Raw genomic sequence first — 25,989 nt, 5'->3', positions numbered from 1 at the left:
TTCTGCTCGTTGTCGGTTTCTGTGCCTGGAGCTGCTCCTACATGCGTCCATTCAGGTCCGGCGTTAGGCCACACTCCCCGGCGGTCCTATTTTAACCATTTATTTTTCTTTTTTTACTTTCTCCACACTTTATTGTTCATATTGTGTCCCCTAGATTTATTTATATTTTGTTTGTCTTTTCATTAGGGATTAATAAAATTATAGTTCTTTTTTGCTCTCAATAAATAAAGGCACTTTTTAACCTATTAATGGCAGAGCAGCTCCTTTGAGGGTACTAGGTCTGCTATTGGGTTCGTCTGTTCAGTTTACCTATTTCAGTCCTTCTTTCTATGTTTATTTTGGGTTATGCCCTGATTATCCCACAACCACTTCAACTCTGGTTTTTCTCACCTTTGTTGTATTTTTCTCAATAGTATATATAATAAAGATAAGTGGTGAGCACCCCATACCTCCATATTAATGTGTTAGCTGTGGCAGTGTTGGTTAGTGCCTTCTGAGGAACCATGCACTATACAAGATGCTATGGTCCAGGTCTATCTAGGAAGACCATAACTCCAGGTGGACAAGTCTGTGGACAAGAGAGCGTACAGTCTTGGAAGTTCTGATCACTATCTTCCACTTACAACATTGCTTCTTGGGGTGACCCGTGAGCAACTGGTGACACATTGAAAAAAAGATGACAAAGTTTTGAAGCAAGCAAGTAAAATCTTTAGTATATGGTATGCTGGAGGGTCCAACCAGCCTATTAATTAAAGCATCCTAAGTCAGTACGCCAACACTGAATGAGAAAGCCAAGAGATGGGATGGCCTGAATCCTGTTACATCTCACCCTTCTGAAAGACTGATCGTGGAGGGTAATCTATGTGACTGTATCCAGGTTAGTTAGTGGTGAGTTTCTTGCTGCAATTGCTATCAACTGAGCCACGTTTTTATCATCAACACATCCTCACTTTAATTCCCATATTTTCATTTCCTAGTCCCAAAGGCATTCTTATAAAATTCATTTACCTTGTGCCAATGCACTCTTTCTGCTGTTTTAACTATTGCTTTACTTGCATCTTCTCCCCTCTTCCCAGCTGTGCAGAGCATGGATAGAAGTCCTAGCAAATGGGGAAGGCAACCGTTGGCACTCCAGATGTTGTGGACTAAGTCTCCCATAATGTTCTTACAGTCATAATGCTGGCAAAGACTTGGGTGTGATGTAGGCAACAAGATCTGTAGTGCTGAAGATCCCTGTCCTAGCACTTTATGAGGATCTGATTGTAGTCTGGAACCTCCCAGTTGCCAATGATCAAAACCTTCCATTATTCTCATACATATGTTGATAACATTTCTGCATTATAGAATCAGCAGCTCTAGACATGTACTTTCAGCAGTGATTATGCGTTTCCTTCATGAAGCATGTTCAGGTTTCTAAAAAGGTAAAATCATCAGATTGCAGCTTCCTATTAATTTTATGCAGATGGAAGGTTAACAAGGGCCCTCACTGTAGCTTCTCTCCTCTCTCCCGGCAGAGGAGTTATTTCTCCAAAATGATGAGAAGACTCTGACTGCAAAAGGATTTATACCACATGTTGAATTAGTCTTCTACTGTACAAATTGGTGTATTGGTGAACAAAAAAAATATATATATTTTCATATGTTTTGCAAAGTGGAAAGGAACACATCACTGAACACAATAAACATGATCAAATATAGGACAAATTTAAAATGCAGTTGATGTTTCCATAGTAATTCTAACTATTTACAAATAATCATTCTTATACTCCCAACACTTTTACAATACAAACAAGCCGTGTACACAGAGCTGTTTAGTTCCACTGTGCGTTTGCTATGTTGAAGATTCTACTTGTTTGCTTCCACATACTGCTCAAAATATACAACTTGCCATGTCCTTAATTCTCTGTGAATTATTGGTAACGTAAACTCTGAAAATACAAAATAAAAATTATCTCCGGGTATACTTTGTTGCAAACATTTAATTCTTGAAAGATTTTAGCTGGGCAGTAAAAATGTCCCAGTAACAAACAGCCTGCATTTTCTTGTCACTATTTTAGTCTGCGTCACATGCTGTTTACATAACTTTGCTTAATGGTTTTAGCGCTGGTTGAAACTACAAGAGACAGACCTGCCCAGCACTCTGAGTAAATCCTTGCCAATTTGTTTTTGTGGGTCATTCATCCCCCCCAAAATTCATTTGTTAATGCTTTTTTTTTTTCTGTTTCTCAATCATTCACTTGTTATTAAATGTGATTGAGACTTTGATAAGCAACTCCTTCACTCTGGTTTAAATTCTGCAGAAATGATCTAACCTTGATTTAGTCGTGAACCTGCATACGAATAACAATGCTGAAATGGAGATAATAGCATCTTTTTTTTACAAGTATAGGAATAAAAGCCAGTTAAGATGGCAAAGCACTATGCGAGATGGTGCAACAACTGATTTTTTTTTATAAAACTGACTGTTTTGACCTGATGTTTGCAGTTCCCAGATTTGGTGAATAAACATTGATTACTCCTGAAAATATACAAGATACAAGGAGGAGGAAAGATCTAATTTTCCATGTATAGCAAAATATGTGAATAATTTGCAATCACCCTTTAAGGGAGCACATTATATCATTAATAGCTACATATCCTTCTTAATGTCTTTCAACATTTTAACATACTGGGAATAGAAAAAGAGGAAAAATAAATAATGATCTGTGCACTGAAGTACAAATCAAACTCCTATCTGAATAACAATGTATATTTTAAACTGTATATTTCATTACAATATGAATGAGATAGTTCTAGTGCTGCCATTTGATGTTACATCTGTTTCTAGTTGATGTTTTTTGTGGAATCATGAAGTGAAAGTTCTCTACACTGGATCTCCTGTCCAAACGTTGATCTCATTGCATCAGCATGTTCTGTCACTATTGGACTTTGACAATATGGCAAACTAACCTTCATGGGTGATATAGTCTTCACTCTACAGCTAGTCTGCCAAAGGCTGTGTTTTTCTACTGTAAGTCACATTAACCCCTTAAGGACACATGACATGTGTGACATGTCATGATTCCCTTTTATTCCAGAAGTTTGGTCCTTAAGGGGTTAAACCCACAAAATTCATCTTATATTTCACACAATGAGCTTTGTTTTCTTGCTATTAGACATGAAGTCCCATTAAGGAACAATTGCTGGATGACTCTGTTGACAGGCACCTGGAAGTTACTTATTAAGTGCTGAGCATCAACATGGCACACTAATTACAATAGCTAATTATATAAACTATCATTATTCCGTAAGCTGGAGAAACTCACAGGAGAGTTAAAAGGAAGAATTTTGTGTTGTTAAAATATCTTGCTGTGCAATTCATGTATTTACAAAGACAGTAGTGATACAACTTAAGCCCTCTTAATATAAAAAAAAGCACACGTAGAAAAGTTCAAATATATTTTTATGTAAAGGTTACATGACCAAGCTTTGCCCTTAGTTTTATTGCTCCAGGAAGTTTGCATGGTATTGCAAGCAGGGAACAACATAAATATAAAACTTGATTAATACTAACCATCATGTGATGACAATTCTCGCCCGTATATTGCAGATATTAACATGACCTTTCTTTCTTTTTTTTGTGTGCAAGTTACTTTGCATATGATTTCTGAGTTTCATCGTAACAGTAAACCGGTCTGATTTCTTTATCAACCATGTCACATTGATGCCTGAAACTACCTGTTCTACTCTGTTATAGACCGTCACAAAGTTCAAGGTCATAGAAATTTCAGCTTATTATTAAAACCCTGTCATAGATTAGCACTCAGTATGAGGACATTTAGCACACTGAATCGGGTTCCATCATGTGCTGATGTGTTATGGGTTTCAAACAAATTCAACAAAATGTCACACACTTTTGTCAAAAACAGAAATAATACATAGCTATATATTTAAAGGATCACTATAGTGTCAAAGCGGTTTTCCTGACACTAAAGTGCCTTGAGGGTGCCCCCACCCTCAGGGTCCACCACCCGTTGCATTGAAGGGGGTTAAAACCCCTGCCGTTGCGCTGAAGGGGTTAAAACCCCTTTAGTTACTTACTTTAATCCAGCGCCGGGCTCCTTCGGCGCTGGTGACCTCCCCTCCCCGTCCGACTTAAGCGGAGCCGAATGCGCACGCATTCAAAGTGTCCATAGGAAAACATTTCACAATGCTTTCCTATGGACGCTCTGCGCGATGGAGGCCTAATATGCCTCCAGCGTCGCAGATGCGCCACTAGAGGCTGGCTTAACCCCAAATGTAAACATAGCAGTTTCTTTGAAACTGCTATGTTTGCATCTGAAGGGTTAAAACCTGAGACCTGGCACCTAGACCACTTAATTGAGCTGAAGTGGTCTGGGTGACTATCGTGTCCCTTTAAATCAAATAAGCTTAACAAAGACCTATTGCAGGGTCGAAATGTTGCTGTGTACTTACTGAGCTTTGGAGTCCCTGAACCTTACTTTTTCCCGGATTCAATATTATGTGGGGATTGTGCTAGCCTCTGGTTTAATTCCACCTAATTCTGTTTTGCTCTTTTGATTGAGTGCATTGTTGGTATATCTAAGTCTTATTTGACAAGTCTATAGTCTTAGAATTTTTGTTTTTCGTGTAACATTTTAAAAAAATGTTTATATCTAACTCAATGGTACATAATTTATGCACAAAAGCCACTTAATTAAGCTAAACTGATTTTAATGCTTAGACTGGCCCTTTTAGAATAGATTTGCACTGTGCTTTTGACCACTTTTCCTGAAAAGGTTCTGGGGACTGTTGGGAGGATGTACCACTTGTTAAAAAGGTTCTACTGTTCTGCTTAATAAGGAGATAGCAAGAACAATAAGCTTTGTTTTAACATGTTTTACATGTTTGCACATATGTTTATATATATATATATTTCTAAATGTAATATGGATCCCAGTTTGATACTCCATGTGACTTGTGTGTTTTGTATGTAAAATGGCTTTTATATTGGTGATCTAGGTCAGTGCTCCCCAACCTTTTTATCGCCGCAGACCGGTAAACGTTTGATAATTTTTCCGTGGCCCGCTTGTTTTGATTTAATAAGACCAAAAAAAAAAAAAACAGTCACATATATTAAAAAAAACATGCAGACACATACATAGTCAGAAAATCACAAACACAGTCACATAAAGACATAGACTCAAAATTGTGTGTATGTGTATGTGAGGGTTGCAGTGTGTGTGTTTGGGGCGGTGTGTGTATGGGGGGCAGTGTGTGTAGTGTGTGTATGGGGGCAGTGTTTGCGGGGCAGTGTGTGTAGTGTGTGTATGGGGGCAGTGTTTGTGGGGCAGTGTGTGTAGTGTGTGTATGGGGCAATGTGTGTAGAGTGTGTATGGGGCAGTGTTTGTGGGGCAGTGTGTGTATGGGGTAGTGTGTGTATGGGGCAATGTGTGTAGTGTGTGTATGGGGCAATGTGTGTAGTGTGTGTATGGGGCAGTGTGTGTATGGGGGGTAAGGAGGGTAGGGAGGCTTTTTTTTTATTTATTTAATTAAACTTAATATATCCATGTCCCCCCTCCCTTCTTACCTTTACTGTGAGGAGGGGGGACATTTCTTAGTCCCTGGTGGTCCGGTGGGGATTCCCTGGTGGTCCGGTGGTGGTGAGATGAACTCTAGCCCAGTTACAGGACTAGAGTTCACTCTCGCGAGATTTGGAGCGTTGCCGTGGTTACCGCGGCAACGCTCCAAATCTCGCGAGAGGAGGACCCGGAGGAGCTGCAGGTAAGAGCTCCCGGGTCCTCTCTCACTCCCTCCCCTGCCGGCTGTCAGCACAGTGCCTGCGGACCGGGGAGGGAGATCTCTGATCTCCCCTCCGGTCCGCAGGCACATTGCAGGGCTGGCACTTGGGCAATGCCAGCCCTGCATTAGCCGGCAGGCTCGCACACCCCTGGGCGGCCCGGTACCGTTTGATCCATGGACCGGTACCGGTCCGCGGCCCGGGGGTTGGGGAACACTGATCTAGGTGATAAGTGCAATGTGGGTGCTGTTGCTTGATGTAGGTGAGTGACATGCTACGCATGATATGTTTGATTGTGGATGGAATATGTATCATATTGGTACTAGATTTAGCTAACTGTTTTAGTAACTATGCACTATTTACAAAAAATATTCAACAATGTTACTCTATTTTATGGGGACCTGGTCAGCTGTTTTTGGAGGGAGTGTTTGGCAAGCCCTTTCCCTTACACACGTGTTTATGCATTCAAAAACATTTTCACATCTCGCCATTATCTATATTATAATATATTATCTATATTATGTACTATCTATATTAAATTACTCTCCTGCCTATAGACAACATACACTCCAATCACTCATTTCACCTTGCCTTTCCACACTTATCTTTTTTTTTTTGTTCAGCCTCCTGTTCTCCCTCACCCTCCCTCACCCTGTGCCTCAGGACTATTCTGCCCATCATCACTCCTTCCTACTTTGTCATTTGAAGCCCTGTATTTCTCAAGTTCATTATCCTCTTTCACCCACTGGAGTATTTAAAGGTGTGCTGTCATAGAAGGGCACCAGCTGAAAATACAGCTTCTTCAGTAATGCTGTGTCACACCATTCACAGTACTATCATCGATGTCATTCATCATTTGTCCTTTATCAAGCTGCCTATTCCCACAAGGTTAACGACGTATGTTTTATTTGCAGGTAGAACATGGCAACCTTGCGCGCACACACAGACTTATATTATAATGCTAGTTTGATACAAAACAGCCTATTATTGAAATATATGCTTCTTTTAAAAGCACTGCATTATAACGATTGGCGTACATTATCTATGTGTATAATATATGTAATTATTCTTTTAAAACCTAATGCTAAATAATGGGAAAACTTGTCGCCCTGTGCAACTGCACAAATCACACACGGCATCTCGTGCATTGGAACAAGAAAGCAAATGTACTCTGACAATTATTTAACTAAAGCATTTGCAAAGTACCACTTTGTGTTGTTATTCCAAAAAGTGCTGATAATTCATTTTTTCAGTTGTTTCAATTTTAGATATATTATTTAGTTGGCATTAATACATGTTGCACAGATATGTGTCTTGTCTGCCACCTTCTATAGCCATCATTGTTGTTTTATGTATTATTTGGTGTACAGTGTTATCATTATAATGATTCCATAATATATATTATCTAAATTGTCATTATTTAACCTTAGACTTGTACACGGACAGAAAATCCAGTTCATTCAAATAAACCAAAATAACACCTATTCCTAGCTTGATTGGGTTTCTCCAAATTTAATTAACAAACACATTTTGAATGTACCCATGCTTTTTTTAACTTCTCATTCATTACTATGAGGGAGGCATTAAAATGGCAGGGCAAGGTGCCAATCTTTCCACCGTTTGCTAGCCTCTGGGATTGAGGGGAAATAGTCAAACACGGGGGAATTTGGTGCAGGGTCCCCCTTTATCCACTGCCATGGGTGAAGTGGTTAAAAACATGAAGCAACCAGCACTTGAACTGCTGGCTGCTTTGTCCTCCTAATCTATAAGGCTGTGAGATGGGGGTGATGAGTTTAATTTGGGAGGGGATTCCCACATCTTGCAAAAGCATGCCGTTCTCTTGACTGCAGCCTTTGCAACTCCTCTCCTTCAAGACCCGCCCAGTCTTTCTGTGGCTGTCCAATCACAGACTTCCCAATGCAAGGCAGGTGCTCTGGGCAATTTGTGACTTTTGAGTTTCGCTCTATTGAGCTAAACAAATCAGGAAGTATGACTGGTTGTCATATTGACAGCTGAGGGCATAACAAGGTTACTTTATAAAACTGCCAATTCCTTTTGAAATCTACATGTTTTGTAAAAAAACATTTAAAAAAAGACTCCACACATAACACGCTTTAGGTGTCTTGTGTCCCTTTCATCATGAAAGCTGTGCTGACCATAGCTCCTCACTTATTCCTTTTCCAAATCTCCTGACTTGCGATATTGGGAGATGCTAAAATGTAATTTAAAGAATTTAGCAGTGCAGTTTCCATTCACTTCCTTCAGAATTTAATTTGTGCCTTCGTGATTATGACGAATGAAGGAATTGCCCTTAAATTTGGATTCATTTGCATTCGTCAAAAAAAAAAATCAGTGAACAAATCTGTTTGATTTTAAAGCGTTTAATTCATCTGAGGAAAGTAATTGCCAAGCATGCATTTTATAAAGTCAAGCTCAGAAATAACAAATCACTGTCTCTCGTTACTCTTTTGACCCTAGGGCAACACAGCTATCTATGCGCAGGAAGGAACGACTGCATTATTGACAAGATTAGAAGGAAAAACTGCCCTGCATGCAGATTGCAGAAATGTCTTCAAGCTGGAATGAATCTAGGAGGTAAGAATTAAATTAAGACTTTCCACCAGACTTTGCACATTGCATGGGAACCATTGTGGAAATCATTAGTGGAAACAAACGTATTCTTATGGAATTCTGCTCTTTTATTTATTTTTTTCCTTCTTTCTATTTTCTCTTCTTTTTCTTAAATTTTTAGTTTAATTTGCCAGTAATATGTGTAGAAATTGAGAGCAGTGTAATTACATGAAGATTGTGTGTACTTCCTGTATTACTTCATAGTTTGCATAGAAAATATTTTTTGTTTTGCAATGGGTTGTTTTTTTTCTGTAGTTCTTTATACATTAAAAAATAACAAGTCATGGCACATATTAAGTAACAAAAAGCATATTTTGGCTTATTTTACTTGCAGACATATGCAAATAAACAACAGTTTCATTATTTTACAAATAAACTAGCTGAAAAAATAACTTGTTCTCATGATTTACATTCTTGATATAATTACATGTTTGAAGCATTTTAGTTTTAATTGTTCCTTATATATAATGTAGCATCATGTATCAGCTACGCTTGGTAACTATTTATACATATATCCAGTGACGCATTAAAGGGGTGCAATTTGTCCCTTATAATAGATGATAGGGGGATTGTGTCAGAGGCACCAGAAATAATACTTGCTTAGTAGGATCGTAAGAATGTATTTTTCTCTGTTCAGTCGTTTTGCTGAAGGGAGTTCTGTGTGTGTGGGGTAGATGGGACAGGGACATAATGCCTGTCACTGTATCTAAAAGGGGCACTCAAAACACCCAAAGTACTTTTAGTTTGCTGCCTGTGCAAAGAGTGTGTCCTCTTTTTTTCATTTTACAAAAAGTGTAGATTTCAATAGAAAAAAAATCGCACTTTAAAAAATTGACCATGTTAAACCCCCAGCAATTGCCCAGAGCACCTTCATTGGAATGAATTCTCATTTAGTTGCGTTTGGAAGCCTGTGATTGGACAGACACAGAAAGTCTGGGCTGGGGAATAATAAAATGACTTGCAAAGGTTGCAGACAAGAGATTTGCATGTTTTGCGGTTGCAAAAATAAAAATGCATAATTAAAGGCATGCATCAATCACCTAAGTAGTGATTTTTATTTTTTCATGTTTGTTTATTTTTACTTTTTGGGGGGCAATGGAGTGTCCCTTTAACAAGTGAACCATCATTACTGTAGACTTATTCATTCCATATTCAAGTCACTATTAAGGTTTCCACAGTTAAAGGGACGCTATAGGGAGCGAAACAACTTTATTTGGTGTATAGATCATGCCCATGCCCCCCTCACTTTGATTCAAAGCTGTACAAAAATACAAATTATGGGTCAAAATGGTGAAAATGTTAAAATATTTTACCAGAGGACAAGGTTTTCTCTATTTTTTTTTTCCTTTTTCAGGAGTGTACATACACATAAATTCCTGATTTTTTTTTTTTTTTTTTTTGCACAAGTCCTATTTCAGGGTTCTGTTTTGCCTTTGTTCCCTTATGTGCCACTTTTAGGGACACCAGAGAGCTGTGCCCAATAATTTTTGAGAGTTCATCATAAGATATGCTCACGCTATGGTCAGGGCACTACAAACCTAGAGAGAACACTGAAACAGTGCATTGACACTTTGCAGACCTGCCAATTCTCTTGGTGGACCTGTCCCTTTTATGTAGCACCACCCCTTTTGGGTGGTGCCAATGACAGGATTTGCATCACTGGCCTGTACTTTTTCACCCTTTTCAACCAGCGTCCTGCTTCATTGGGGGATGAATGTTGGGGGATATGTATACAAATGCCATGTTGCACATTTAATAGGAGACACACACTGATCAACCACAATATTAAAACCACTGACTGGTAAAGTGAATAGCATTGATTGTGGGGTATTCCTGATATGCAGTGGCAAGTACCTAACAAAAGTTGTGCAAGAAAGGACAACCGGTGAACTGGAATCATGTGTGCCCAGGGCTCTTTGATGCACATGGAGAGCGAGAGCTAGTTTGTCTATTCCGGTCACACGGAAGAGCTTCTGTTACTCAAATTGCTGAAAACCTTAATGTTGGCCATTGTAGAATATTGTCAGAACACACAGTGCATCGCAGTTAGATTTGTATGGAGCTTCGTAATTGCAGATCGGTCACAGTGACTTTTGTTCACTGCTGAAAGCACCTTCAATGGGGCCATGAGCATCCGAAATGTAGCAATGGAAGAAGGTTATCTGGCCTGATGTTTTCTTTTAGATCAGGTGGATCATCTGCATCATTTACCTGGTGAAGAGATGGCAGCAGGATGCACTATGGCAAGAAGGCAAAGGTCGGTGGCAGTGTTATGCTCTGCGCAATATTCTGCTAGGAAACCATGGGTCCTTGCATTCATGAGGATGTTACTTTGGCACATATCACCTAGCTAGAGATTGTTCCAGGCCTCTTTTACACCCTTTCATGACAATGGTGTTCCCTGATGGGCCTCTTTCCGCAGGGTAATGCACCCTGCCAAACTGCAAAAAATGTTCAGAAATAGTTTGAGGAACATGACAAAGGCTTAAGGTGTTGAATTTGGCATCCAAATTTCCCAGATTTAAATCCGATTGAGCATCTGTGGGAAATGCTGGAACAACAAATCTGAACCATGAGGGCCACATCTTGCAGCTTGCAGGACTTTTAGGATCTGCTGATAATGTCTTAAAGGACCACTATAGTGCCAGGAAAACATACTCGTTTTCCTGGCACTATAGTGCCCTGAGGGTGCCCTCACCCTCAGGGTCCCCCTCCCGCCCGGCTCTGGAAAGGGGAAAAGGGGTAAAACTTACCTTTTTCCAGCACTGGGCGGGGAGCTCTCTGCCTCCGATCCTCCTCCGTTCCGCCCCGTCGGCTGAATGCGCACACGCGGCAAGAGCTGCGCGCGCATTCAGCCGGTCGCATAAGAAAGCATTTATAATGCTTTCCTATGGACGCTTGCGTGCTCTCACTGTGATTTTCACAGTGAGAATCACGCAAGCGCCTCTAGCGGCTGTCAATGAGACAGCCACTAGAGGCTTTGGGGGAAGGCTTAACCCATTTATAAACATAGCAGTTTCTCTGAAACTTCTATGTTTATAAAAAAATGGGTTAACCCTAGCTGGACCTGGCACCCAGACCACTTCATTAAGCTGAAGTGGTGTGGGTGCCTAGAGTGGTCCTTTAATGTAAATGGCACAGGACACATTCAGTTGTTTTGTGGAGTCCATGCCTCGATTCATTAAGCTGTTTTGGCAGCATGATATTAGGCAGGTGGCTGATCAGTGCATACAATACTAATAATATACATATACAATGCAGTTGTACATTAACAATTAGTGCTTTAATTTGGAGTAATGTTTAAATGTTAAATCAACGTATTATGTGAAGTAGCTTAAGAAGATTGATTTAATTTAGGCTAAAAATATATTGAAATGTATTACAATTCTTATTTATTTCATTTACGATGCAGAAATGAGTGAACCTGTTATATCTTCACAAGTGTGGCATGAGTCTTGTGGTTTTGTGGTTTTGCGCTTCGGAAAGAAATTTTTGTGGTCAAACGCTTCATTGTGCAGCTTATGGCGAATACATGTAGTACAACTGTAACAGTGAAGACTAACTTGGTTATTTCCATTTCATAACAATAAAAGAAGGATGTTTTGATTTTCAAACTAACCCTTATATATTGAAGTCTAAAAAATACTATATTAGGGTTAGAGAATCTTATTAAATTAAGCAGCCCCAGATTATAGATCTCCTTTTGTAAATGTTCCATAAAATAATGCAACATGCATGCAAAATTCTAACAGAGAATCAAAGACTATCAAACATTTAAAGGAGCACTATAGTCTGCTAAATTACTTTAGCTAAATAAAGCAGTTTTAGTGTATAGATCATTCCCCTGCAATTTCACTACTCAATTCACTGTCATTTAGGAGTTAAATCACTTTGTTTCTGTTTATGCAGCCCTTGCCACACCTCCCCTGGCTATGATTGACAGAGCCTGCATGAAAAAAAACTGGTTTCACTTTCAAACAGATGTAATTTACCTTAAATAATTGTATCTCAATCTCTAAATTGAACTTTAATCACATACAGGAGGCTCTTGCAGGGTCTAGCAAGCTATTATTATAGCAGGGGATAAGAAAATCTTAAAGGACCACTATAGTGCCAGGAAAACATACTCGTTTTCCTGGCACTATAGTGCCCTGAGGGTGCCCCCACCCTCAGGGTCCCCCTCCCGCCCGGCTCTGGAAAGGGGAAAAGGGGTAAAACTTACCTTTTTCCAGCGCTGGGCGGGGAGCTCTCTGCCTCCGATCCTCCTCTGTTCCGCCCCGTCGGCTGAATGCGCACGCGCGGCAAGAGTTGCGCGCGCATTCAGCCGGTCGCATAGGAAAGCATTTAGAATGCTTTCCTATGGACGGTTGCGTGCTCTCACTGTGATTTTCACAGTGAGAATCACGCAAGCGCCTCTAGCGGCTGTCAGTGAGACAGCCACTAGAGGCTTTGGGGGAAGGTTTAACCCATTTATAAACATAGCAGTTTCTCTGAAACTGCTATGTTTATAAAAAAAAATGGGTTAACCCTAGCTGGACCTGGCACCCAGACCACTTCATTAAGCTGAAGTGGTCTGGGTGCCTAGAGTGGTCCTTTAATTAAACAAAACTTGCAATAAAGAAAGCCTAAATAGGGCTCTCTTTACAGGAAGTGTTTATGGAAGGCTGTACAAGTCACATGCAGGGAGGTGTGACTAGGGTTCATAAACAAAGGGATTTAACTCCTAAATGGCAGAGGATTGAGCAGTGAGGCTGCAGGGGCATGTTCTATACACCAAAACTGCTTCATTAAGCTAAAGTTGTTCAGGTGACTATAGTGTCCCTTTAATAATGTGCTACTAATCTTCTGCCCTATTTACAGGAACTAAAGTGAAATGTGATTTTGCAAGCCTGATATGTATAACCTTTTATCTGGAATTTTAATTAATAGTAAAAACAAATATTTGTGTACCATTTCTAAATTACCAAGTGTTAACCTGAAAAACCAAGCAATTTTAATCTAAATAGGTTAACTGAACAAATCCGTATGTATATCTCTGTGCAGGGGAATAAAGATTATAACCTCTATTCAAATCAGTAGATTGAAGAGCATTCACTGTTTTTGGATTTTCATTTATAACAGTCATACCTACCTGGAAAAATTCTGCGCATACCCATGACTGTTTGAAAATACCAAACGCACAGTACATTTATAAAAGTAAATTTAATGAGACAAAGATCTCAAGGTGTTAGATTTACTTTAAGTGCTTTGCCTGCGCTGGATTCATATACAGAATGAGAGCACTGCCAGTTCAAATGAGGACGCTGGAATGACTGATTACTCCTTACATCCAATTTGCTTTTGCAGTTTTAAGGCAAATATAGTTTTCAGGGGCAAAAGAAAGATATAAAGCCCCTCAGTTTATTACAGTTCATGGTAGAAAATAACGAGGCCCCTTAGAAGCATGTATCTTAGAGATTACAATCCATTATGAGTTTCTCATTTGTTTAACAATACAATCTGCAGGGAGTGCAGTCTCTTTTGGGCCCTGAATCCTAAAAGGCCTGGCAGCCTTTGTGAGCCAATTTTTTTCTGCAGACCTAGCATGAGTGTACAAAATACAGCATCTTAATTCAACTGAATTTTTCTTGTTTGCAGTATATTGAGGTGGAGCAGGTAGAGAAAAACTCTTTCCCCATTACACAAGATTTGATATGAGTTATGTGTGTGTATATATAAATATATGTATGTGTATAGGATATCAGCTTTTTATCTATGAACAGACTGTGCCATAACAGAAGTTTGAAAATGTTTTCTGTTTTTACAGGAAGTGGGTATGTAGAATGTGCAACACTCAGCCAGGGAAGGAGTAGTTATGGCTGCATAAATATAGTGATTTAACTCTTAAATAACAAAGAATTGAGCAGTGAGACTGTGGGGGCATGATCTATACACCAAAACCACTAAAGTAGCTTATTGCTTATCCCTATAAGTGCTACATATAGGTTGGTATGTTGTTGGGTATGATGTTTTCTTTTTCTTATTTTGTTGTAAATTAAATAAAATAAAAATGTCTGGAAGCTGATAACTGACAACTTCTAGCCTTGCTGCGCCCATGAACGACACCAAACCACACTGAAGAGCAGTGTTATAGAAAAAATAGTAAGTATTAGACATTTACTGGTTTGGTGAGAGTTCACAAAAAATCCTGTACAACATGAGTGATGCAGGAACCTCAAATGTGAATATCTGCAAAATACATTTTACTCATTCTGATCTGAAAAATTAGTGACTGATTTTTTTCTCCCTTGACTCTAGCGTAATAAAATAAAATATGCAGGTTGTGACTGACACAGCCTGCATGGCAAAAAAAAAAACAACAATGCAGGAAATAAGAAATTCTAAATTAAACAGACTGTGTAACAAAGGAAGATTAAAACGTTAGATCTCACTTTACAGGAAGTATTTAGGAAGGCTGTGCAAGTCACATGCAGGGAGATATGATTAGGGCTGCATAAACAGTGATTTAACACCTACAGTTGTAATCAAATATATTCAACCCCCATTTAAAATCAGGCTTATTGACAAAATTTACACTTTCAGCTGCAATGAACAAATCAAATAAAATCAATTGAAATAGCTCAACATAATGGATGCTTCAAGTGGTTTCCCCACGTATAATGACTTCACCAGTCTCAAACTTATTTAGATCCCTGAATAGAATTCCTCACAACAGCACAAATATGCAAAACTGGTGTTGTCTCAAGCACACCTGATGCAACTAATCAAGGGCTTCATTAGTTGCACCAGGTGTGCTTGAGCTGAAATAAATATCTGAACTGGCTAGCAGTTTGTTGAGTTTCATGTTTGACTGCATGGTAGAAATATGGCTAAGTCAAAAGAATGATCCACAAAGTTAAGAGAAGAGATCATCACCCTTCACAAACCAGGAACAAGATACAAAACGATTGCAAAGGCACTGAATGTTCCTAGAGACACTGTTGGAAGGATAGTTCACAAGTTCAAAGTTGAAGGAACAATGGTTACACTACCTGGACAAGGCAGAAAAAGGAACTTTCAATAGCTGCAACCACATTTCTTAGAAGGCAGGTTGTGAGAAACCCTAGAGCGACTGCAATAGAACTGCAGCAAAACTTGGTGGCAACAGGCACGGAAGTTTCAGTGAACACAGTAAGACGTTTACTAAAAGCAGAAGGTTTCCATTCCAGAACTCCAAGATGTACAACAACACTACTGACCCAAAAACACAAGAAAAGTCAGCTCCAATATGCTCAAAATCATATACCGTATTTATCGGCGTATAACACGCACCGGCGTATAACACGTACCTCATTTTTAGAAAGAAATTCCAGGAAATTTCCCCCCCTCCCATAGTATTCCCCCCCTCATCCCATAGTATTCCCCCCCTCATCCCATAGTATTCCCCCCTCATCCTATAGTATTCCCCCCTCATCCCATAGTATTCCCCCCTCATCCCATAGTATTCCCCCCTCATCCCATAGTGTTCCCCCCTCATCCCATAGTGTCCCCCCCTTTCCATAGTATTCTCCCCCTCCCATAGTATTCTCCCCCCCTCCCCTCCCATAGTATTCTCACCCCTCCCCTCCCATAGTATTCTCCCCCTCCCCTGCCATAGTATTCTCCCCCCCTCCCCTCCCATAGTATTCTCCCCCCCTCCCCTCCCATAGTATTCTCCCCCCCTCCCCTCCCATAGTATTCTCCCCCTCCCCTGCCATAGTATTCTCCCCCCCTCCCCTCCCATAGTATTCTCCCCCCCTCCCCTCCCGTAGTATTCTCCCCCCTCCTCTCCCATAGTATTCTCCCCCTCCCCTCCCATAGTATTCTCCCCCCCCCTCCCCTCCCATAGTATTCTCCCCCTCCCCTCCCATAGTATTCCCCCCCTCCCCTCCCATAGTATTCTCCCCTCCCCTCCCATAGTATTCTCCCCCCTCCCCTCCCATAGTATTCTCCCCCCTCCCCTCCCATAGTATTCTCCCCCCTCCCATAGTATTTTCCCCCTCCCCTCCCATAGTATTCTCCCCCTCCCCTCCCATAGTATTCTCCCCCTCCCCTCCCATTCTCCCCTCCACTCCCATAGTATTCTCCCCCCTCCCATAGTGTACTTCCCCCCCTCCCCACCCATAGTGTACTTCCCCCCCCCTCCCCTCCCATAGTGTACTTCCCCCCCCTCCCCTCCCATAGTGTACTCCCCCCCCCCCATAGTGTACTTCCCCCCCCCCTCCCCTCCCATAGTGTACTTCCCCTCCCATAATTACTTACCTGTCCTGAAGCGTGGGCCGGCTTCACAGCTTGCACCGCGGTACAGGAACTTTAATTTCATGTTCCGGTTTCCGGCGGGACTGAAAGGAAGTGTGCACACTATTGTGCATAAAATTGAAACCGGAACATGAAATTAAAGTTCCTGTACCGCGGTGCAAGCTGTGAAGCCGGCCCACGCTTCAGGACAGGTAAGTAATTATGGGAGGGGAAGTACACTATGGGAGGGGAGGGGGGGGGAAGTACACTATGGGAGGGGGGGGGAGTACACTATGGGAGGGGGGGGGAGTACACTATGGGAGGGGAGGGGGGGGAAGTACACTATGGGAGGGGAGGGGGGGGGGAAGTACACTATGGGTGGGGAGGGGGGGAAGTACACTATGGGAGGGGGGAGAATACTATGGGAGTGGAGGGGAGAATGGGAGGGGAGGGGGAGAATACTATGGGAGGGGAGGGGGAGAATACTATGGGAGGGGAGGGGGAGAATACTATGGGAGGGGAGGGGGAAAATACTATGGGAGGGGGGAGAATACTATGGGAGGGGAGGGGGGAGAATACTATGGGAGGGGAGGGGGGAGAATACTATGGGAGGGGAGGGGGGAGAATACTATGGGAGGGGAGGGGGGAGAATACTATGGGAGGGGAGGGGGGGAATACTATGGGAGGGGAGGGGGAGAATACTATGGGAGGGGAGGGGGGGGAGAATACTATTGTGTGCACACTTCCTTTCAGTCCCGCCGGAAACCGGAACATGAAATTAAAGTTCCTGTACCGCGGTGCAAGCTGTGAAGCCGGCCCATGCTTCAGGACAGGTAAGTAATTATGGGATATCGGCGTATAACACGCACCCACGATTTTCCCCCTATTTTCAGGGGAAAAAGTGCGTGTTATACGCCGATAAATACGGTAAATTAGCCACAGGTTTGGAATTCTGTTCTGTGTAGCAATAAAACAAAACTGAAACTATTTGGCCCAATGGATCAGCTCTATGTCTGGAGAAAGAAGAATGAAGCATACGTTGAAGCATACGTTGAAAAGAACACGCTGCCTACAGTTAAGCATGGTGGTGGCTCAGTGATGCTCTGGGGCTGCTTTTCATCCTCTGACACTGGAAACCTGCAGCTTGTGGAAGGCAATATGGATTAATTTAAGTATTAGGAAATCCTTGGAGAAAATGTCTTCCCACCTGTGATGAAGCTGAAACTTTGGCGTCATTGGACCTTTCAACAAGACAATGATCCCAAGTATACCTCAAATTCCACCAAGGCTTGGTTGCAGAAGAAGTCCTGGCAAATTCTACAGTGGCCATCAGTCACTTGACTTGAACCCCATAGAAAATCTCTGGTTTGAAGTCCTGTCAAATTGTACAGGGCCATCACAGTCACCTGACTTGAACCCCATAGCAAATCTCTGGTTTGAAGTCCTGTCAAATTGTACAGGGCCATCACAGTCACCTGATTTGAACCCCATAGAAATGTTTTTTGGTTTGAAGAAGGCGGTAGCAGCACGCAAACTCAAGAATATTAGTGAACTGGAGGCCATTGCTCATGAGGAATAGGCTAGATTCATCAGGAATGGTGCCAGAAGCTGGTGTCTGGGTATGCATCTTGTTTGCAGCAGGTCATAACCGCAAAAGGGTGCTCTCCTAGGTACTAAAGACGCGAGCATGAAGGTGTTGAATAATTTTGAGACTTTAGAAATCATTATAAGTTGTATTTGGGGAAACAACTTAAAGCAGTCACTGCTTGTTGTTCACTGCTTGTTGAGCTATTTAAATTGCTTTTGTTGGATTTGTTCATTGTAAACAGCTGAAAGTTTGTAAATGTTGAAAATAAAACTGATTTTCAACAGAGGTTGAGTAATTTTGATTACCACTGTAGGTGTTAAATCACTGTGTATGCAGCCCTAGTCACATCTGCCTGCATGTGACTTGCACAGCCTTCTTAAACACTTCCTGTAAAGTGAGATCGAATGTCTACGCTTCCATTGCTGTACAGTCTGTTTAATTTAGAATCTCTTATCCCCTGCATTGTTTTGTGTGTTTTTTTGTTTTTTTTACATGCAGGCTGTGTCAGTCACAGCCAGGGAAGGTGTGGCTAGATCTGCATAAACAGAAACAAAATTGATTTAACTCTTAAATGGCATGATGGTATGATCTATACACAAAAAACTGCTTCATGAAGCCAGTGCTGTTTTAGTTGACTGTAGTGTCCAATTAAGTTTAACTTAATTTAAATGGGGATAGTCTTCTTTTAAAGACAAAAATATACTTATTTGTGCTCAGATCATTCTGTATTTCAGTTAAACGCTTATTTAGGGCCAATATTCTTGGACAAGGAAGAGCTTTTGCTGATGTTATACTTGAAGAATAATGCTTTCGTGAGTTAGTCTGACAGGGCCTCATACAATTACCACATATAAGGGCATCAGTGAGTCAACCACAATCATGAATCTGTCTATTTTATTAGTGAGGCAGAAACCTGAAATACATGTTCCCCATTCCTGCTTTAATATAATAGCCCTTATCATCTTGTTCGAGTTCACCTTAAATGCCCTTTCCAGCAAGGGCTGAATAAGATGAATACTTGGGCAACAGTATGAAAGAAGACATTATTAAAGTATTTCACAGGTTCTTCTATTCTTCCTGCCTTTCACACGATTAGTGGTTTTGAATAATTTTAGACCTTTTAAATAGGAATCCCTATATATTATTTTGCAGCTTATAAATAAATAAGTGAATGTGAAGATGAATACCAGTGGATCTAATTAAACAAGGATAATTTATTTCCTCACATACTTGCTGAGTTGAAGAGCTTAATAGGCGTGTTCAGCAAATGTGCACAAAGCTGAACCTAGTGTGAGGACACAAATATATGCCAAAGTATTTTTTTCTTCTTAATGTTTCTAGAAGGGGCATGTTCAATCTCATCATTAGAAAGCATAGTTTCAAAATTCTGGACTGCCAAGAGAAAACCACTAATTAGCATGTGGGCCACATTCCTCTTACAGGAAAAGTCTTAGGGCCAGAGATACGTTTGTCACTGGCACCCAAAAAGCAATTTTCTTCCAGCCTTCAATGGGACAATTAATATTCAGTAATCAGATTTATACTTAGCTCTTCTTTTATATCTCAAATGGCCATTCCTAATGGGATAACGTCATTAACCCCTTATTTACCTTATCAGAACAATGATCTATGAGGACAACCTATTTTGTAAGAGTATTTCCATACATATAACATAAAATAAAGATAAAACAAGATTGTGTTGAAGGGCAAAAAATATTTAATTCAAGTACATATGCTGTAAAAATATTGTGTTGAAAAAAATATCAGCTTACCGGTCCTGATTCTGCAGAATTCTACTAAAAGACTAAATCGATTGACTATAATCAAAATTATATTTTCTTGTTCTAATATCTCTATTTAAGGGATCCTATAGTGCCAGGAAAACAAACCCGTCTTCCTGGCACTATAGGCTCCTGTGGAGCCCCCCTCGGCGCTGGGTCAGGCCCTGCCCATGCTCCTGGGAGAGACCTAATGCGCATGCGCGGCAATAGCCGCACGCACATTAGACCTCTCCATAGAAAAGCATTATTCAATGCTTTCCTATGGGGAAAATTTGACACTGGAGGTCCGTGAGGACGTCCAGCGTCAGATAACGGACCAAAAGTCCATTAGACAGCCACAGAGGGCAGACTTAGAGCTACTTAGAGCTGTTTTAAATTGCAGCACTAGGTGCAAAAGGGACACAGCACCCAGACCACTTCAATGAGCTGAAGTGGTCTGGGTGTCTACAGTGTCCCTTTAAGAAAGGTAAACTGTAGAGCATTATTCGGTACTGCAAAAATTTGACATTATACAATAAAGCACCAGAATGAGTAAGTAATATGCCACAGATCCATACTAATAATTAGTCTGAAAACAAAGTGTGGACAATAATTTTTAAGGGCATCCCCTGCTCTGCATCTTGAAAAAACTGATTTACTTCACGCAAGTGGGAATCATGGCTGGACATGTATCAAAATTATTTGTAATCTTTATATCTGAAAGGAATCGATACCTGTTTTGGGAATTCAGATTCCCAAGCTACTATTGTAAGATATAATTACAGCACGTTGTAGCTATAAAACTGATTTTGGTGAATTTAAGTGCCTGTGACGTGTAAATGAAAAGGACCAGTGACTGCTAGTGGAGAAATTATAGATTCCAAGAACAATGTCTCACTCTTCCCATTTTTTTTTTGATCTTTAATCTTTTCACATGTACTAAATAGTTAAAAAAAAAAAAAAAAAAGTGTCTTTTCTTTTCTTGAATTCTGATCATATTTAAAAAAAATAAACCAAATTTATAATGGTGGGAAAAATAAGAAGTGAAACACAACACTCTTCTGGACAAAAGATGATAATGAGCATTTATTGTTGTTGACATACAAATATTATATATTCAAAAATGATGGTTTGGGTGCAAAAGAAGCAAGACGAAAAAAAAGATTATGGACTTGCGCAGGAACTGGTGAACTTTGAATCGACCTGAGGTGTTTTGCACACCTCGTCAGGAACCTGTGGGTGTGGGCAATCTATCCTCAGCTTATTACTGGTTGTGTTCTCAAGGGGTTTGCAGCAATATAGTGTGCCACATGTTCGGAAGGTGATCATTCAGACCACCTCGGATGATGTAAGTCATCGGTGTCAAAAAGAGGTTCACCCTAGGGACCCCAGAGCTTTCCCTGTATCATCAGAAAACGGACAAATCATCTCAGTACCGAAGCAACATGGGTGGAAGTACCATGAGATGGGTCTTAAGTTAACTCTCTTTAAATTTATAATCTGATTCGGGGTCAGATAATACCTCAGACAGGTCATACTCCTTATCACTGAGATCAGTTGCAGAATCTAATTGGGCTTTTGCCCAACCTAGCTGCATTTACCTAATTTTAAGTCGTGCTAAAGAACAGATGATTATTATTTCCTGATATGTAAAACCATAGAATTCAAAGTGGGTGTACTTTATTGCCAATGACTGTATAGGTTTGTTTTTGTTTTTTAACAATATTACACATTTGATTTAAAATGCATAGTGACCCTTTAGATCCATGTTGTTTGTTGGCATCATTTAGTTCTTAGAACGGAAATATCTCTTTATACATTGTGTTACAATAATTACAATAATAGGTGTGAGCGTAGAATGGAAGGATAATGCTTTTGTCGTTGAAATTCTTCCTTTCATTGTGAATTCCTTTTTGCCTGGAGCTCATCCTGGCAATTGTGCGTGATATCATTTACATGCCCTTGAAATAATCATAAGTATTTATTTCATGTACATCTCTAGCTTTACATATTTTTAATAAATATTGCTAACAAAGGCATTGATTTCATCCTATCAGCAAAACACAGTCAAAAATTATTCACTGGATTATGGACGATATTTTTGACGGCTGGATTTAATGCCAGACAAAAATTCTTGCAGTAGAACTGGATAAACGGGTTGGCTGCTCAAGAAATTTTGTCAGAAAAATGTGCTTCGGAAGCACATTTATCAGCTTTAAAAAAAAAAAAATGCCTCTGGGGGTCTCTTTGACCTGAAAATTAGTACAAGTGAAGTTTTAAACTTCCAACAAACACACTGCAAGAAAAAAAAAGTTGCTTGACTTTTACTAGCTACATACATGCAAATACCTTAATTTATTGATGATTAAAAATTGCAGCCTTAATGCCACTTCATCAGAAACTTGGATTTAACCTTTAGCTGGTGTTAATTTTCTTTTCAATTTAGGTTTTAACCTCCCTGTTCCTAGTGATCAGTCATCAGGCTGCTTGCTCTAATAAGAGACAAGTGACTGCTCTAAGCATAGTTCATCTGATCAAATATGCATGTCCTTTGCTCGAATGCCTGGTGCATTTACCAAAGAGGTCTTAACCCTTTGCGGTCCTATGTTGGAATATATCCGACAAAATATTTTACCTCTTGCAGTTCAATGTTGGATCATACCTAGAGAGTACCGCCGATCCTCCATACCGCGTGCCATGAATAAACCCGGCACAGAGGATCAGCGGTAATCTTCATGGAAAATTGTTGGCCAACCATTATTATTCCAGCTGTTACAGACTTTCTTTTAATGTATCACCAACAAAATGGCTGCCCAGGTGGTAGTGACTGCACGTGGACTCTGCAGATGCCAAGTTCTATGGCATGTGAAGAGTCCTGCTCTAGTTATTACTTCCCTAAGGGGGCAAATAATCAACTTAATATTAAATCACTTCACTTATTAAAAAAACAGTGTTTCTATAGTAATTTTTTTTTTTTGTCACATCTCTGATTTTAAAATGAACTGGTATTTGTTTTTGTGTTTTTTTTTTTTTCCTTTTTTTTTATTTCAGACAGTACCGGCCGATAAATTTCTGCTGCCGTTCATGTAGTTCGGGCCATGGTACTTAAGTCATCATTAATATTTTCCGTTATCAAAGACAAAAACATAAAGACAATACAAACACATAGATGGTGACAAAGGTCCTCAGTAATGTTCCCATAGTAATAATTAAGGTAGCTAGCTGATTATCTTAACATTTATTCTTACGTCTTTTTTTTTTTTTTTTTAATTGTTATTCATATAGGTATGAAGATGTAAAAAATGTACAATTTGCTATGTTAAAACCAGGTTTAACTAAAAATCACCGGGTCCCGGTGCAAAAATTGCCCTGTGCCCTCCCCCCCCATGTGTTTTACCAACCCCCACAGCCCCTCTATGTGTCTAATTCTTCCTCCATGTGCCTCATTCTTCCCTCCAGCCCCTTCATGTGTCTCTTCCTCCTCCTCCATGTGTCTCATGCTCCCCCAGCCCCCCATGTTTCTCATTCCACCATCCCCCATGCATCTCTTCCACCCCAGCCCCTTCATGTATTTAATTTCCCCCAGCCCCTCTATGTATCTCATGCCCCCAGCCCCTCTATGTATCTCATGCCCCCAGCCCTTCCATGTAGCTCATCAACCCACATGTGCCTCATCCACACAAAGCCCTTCCATGTCTTATTCTGCCCCATGTGTTTTCTGCTCCCACCTCCCCTCCATGTTTCTTATTCTATCACCCTACACCTCCTAGTGTCTCACTCCCCCCCCCCCCCCCCTGCCGGCGATCCATTTCTTATTATACCCCCCCCATTTGTCTCTACCCCACCCCTCCATGTATCTCTCCCCAATCCCCTAATGTACCAGCTCACCTCTGAGCTGACAGTGGTACCCGCTCTGACAGGAAGTGCTCACACTGGGATAACTTTGCGTGACCGAACATGGTCTGCTCGCTCACGCTTCATTCTTTGACCTGCAGGAAGGGGAGTTCTATGCAGTGTGCTTCCCTCCTGCCAATCACCTAGCAACCGCGCCCCTGATGTGATGTCGGCGGCCCACAGTCACCGGGGTTTCAGCTGCTGCCGGGCCCCTTGGAGTAAAGGACCCAGTTGCAGCTGCGACCATGGTCGGTATGCCACTGGTTAAAATTATCCCCCAATCATTGAGTGTTGTAGGTGCTAATTCTTTTGGGTTAATCACAATAATAATTTGTAAGCGCCTGTCTCACATTCTTTGTCATTTATTCAGGGGTTTAAATATACCTACATAGATGCTACTCTTTCCTGCGTATAAACCTAAAAAGCATGTACAGACAGATTGACAGCCTGTCCCCTCAAGCAGACATTCCACGGAGTGCTTTGTGTATGTGCCTAGTGCCCAGTCCCCTGCTGCATCTTTAAATTTGATGGCAGATTTCAAATTGAGAGACAGGACTTATTTTTGATGGTACAGTACCCTAAAATTCAGAATTATTGTCACCTATGTTAACTTGCACATGTCTATTTTCTATGTGACCTAATTGAGTTGTGTAGGCTTATTTGCAAATAGTGGTTCTACATCTTTAGTTAGTTTATGTGCTATTTACTTGTATATTACTGTGTGTTTTATGTGTTTAGTTGTAAGTAGTGGGTTTGTTGCTCTAGTTAGTGTGTTTGCCATTTATTTGTGTGTTACTGAGTGTTTGTCTCTCAAAATGTTTGTTAAAGTAGACAGAGCAGAGTGACTATTTTTATTATTAAAGCTATTTTATTATCACATTGCCAACTTTGATATTGGGAGAGGGGGGAGATGGACTGTCTGTGACACAATTGACACCATGAGCAACGTGCCTGCGTGTGGTATGGGTGTGTCATCCTGCTGCGCATGGGAGCCAGGGCTGCTCATACATTGCCTACTGATGAAGCACTCACACATAGGCCTGAATGATTATGCTGTACATTTCCTCAGTCCTCCCAACACGAGATGACAGAAACAGAGGGAAAATTCGGTGACGCACAGGTGCTTCATATGACTTGGGAGGTATTTGTTTCTGCCAAATTAGGTGACGCACAGGTGCTTCATATGACTTGGGAGGTATTTGTTTCTACCAAATTGGGTGACGCACAGGTGCTTCATATGACACGGGAGGTATTTGTTTATACCATATAGTTGTCATCCCATCTGGTGACAGATAAATATACTAGGGCATTGTTTTTTAGGCCACAACAGCCACCGCTGCTCTCTTGCACATCCATACCCCTATTATAAACTATTTACTGCAGGAAATAAGTAATTCTTCTAAAACCGTCACAAGATAATATTCCGTGTTTGGCTATTATGGGCCGGTGGGGATCTTTTCAGATTGGAAAAATGCTTTTAAATGATCCAATTATAAGCTGATGTGAAAAAACACTGAAGAGGTGCCTCCAAAAAAGTGAGTAAAACATTAAACACAGGTTAAGTTATTCAGTAAGACTAGATTTGGACCAAATCCAGTAAAAATAACTGAATACCAACCACAAAGGCAATTCATAACTCACATTATTAAAGCCAAATATGGTTGCAATTTGTTGACCTATGTGGATCTGCAGCAATCACCCAGATGCACTCGGCACCTGGACTAAAATTGGTGCTTTCGCATTGGAATCTTATAGAAAGTATAGTTTTCAGAATATTCACAAAGCATCAATTTTGCAGAATTTCAGAACCAAATGCATCAGAGCAGTCTTACACTGCAATCCTCATAAAAAAAAAAGTGCAGAGAAAGGCATAATGAAAATGTTGTCACCCTACCATAAACTTTGGAACGCCAGCTATTGTGGATTATGTAATGAATGGCACACTGTGCAAGAAAATGCGCACAAAATTGGCATTAGCTGGTTCAGAACTCTTGTTCCATGCAGACTAATAATGCCCTAACAATGCTTCCGGGGGTGTATGTAGGAGAGCAGGGATGCACTCCAGATGTTGTGGACTACAT

The 25,989-nt window shown here is 40.7% G+C and overlaps 1 protein-coding gene across 5 annotated transcripts in view; it reads left to right on the top strand.

Moving 5' to 3' along the window:
- Positions 1-25,989, top strand: part of NR3C2 (nuclear receptor subfamily 3 group C member 2) — a 358,005-nt gene that overhangs the window by 249,452 nt on the left and 82,564 nt on the right. For all 5 annotated transcript variants that reach the window (XM_063458494.1, XM_063458493.1, XM_063458491.1 and 2 more), the window contains exon 4: positions 8,258-8,374. In XM_063458494.1, coding sequence (XP_063314564.1) covers positions 8,258-8,374 — 117 coding nt within the window. The remainder of the gene's footprint in view (positions 1-8,257; positions 8,375-25,989) is intronic.

Source organism: Pelobates fuscus, chromosome 6 (genome assembly GCF_036172605.1).
Source record: "Pelobates fuscus isolate aPelFus1 chromosome 6, aPelFus1.pri, whole genome shotgun sequence".
Taxonomy (NCBI): Eukaryota; Metazoa; Chordata; class Amphibia; order Anura; family Pelobatidae; genus Pelobates; species Pelobates fuscus.
This window is presented reverse-complemented; position numbering and strand designations above follow the sequence as displayed.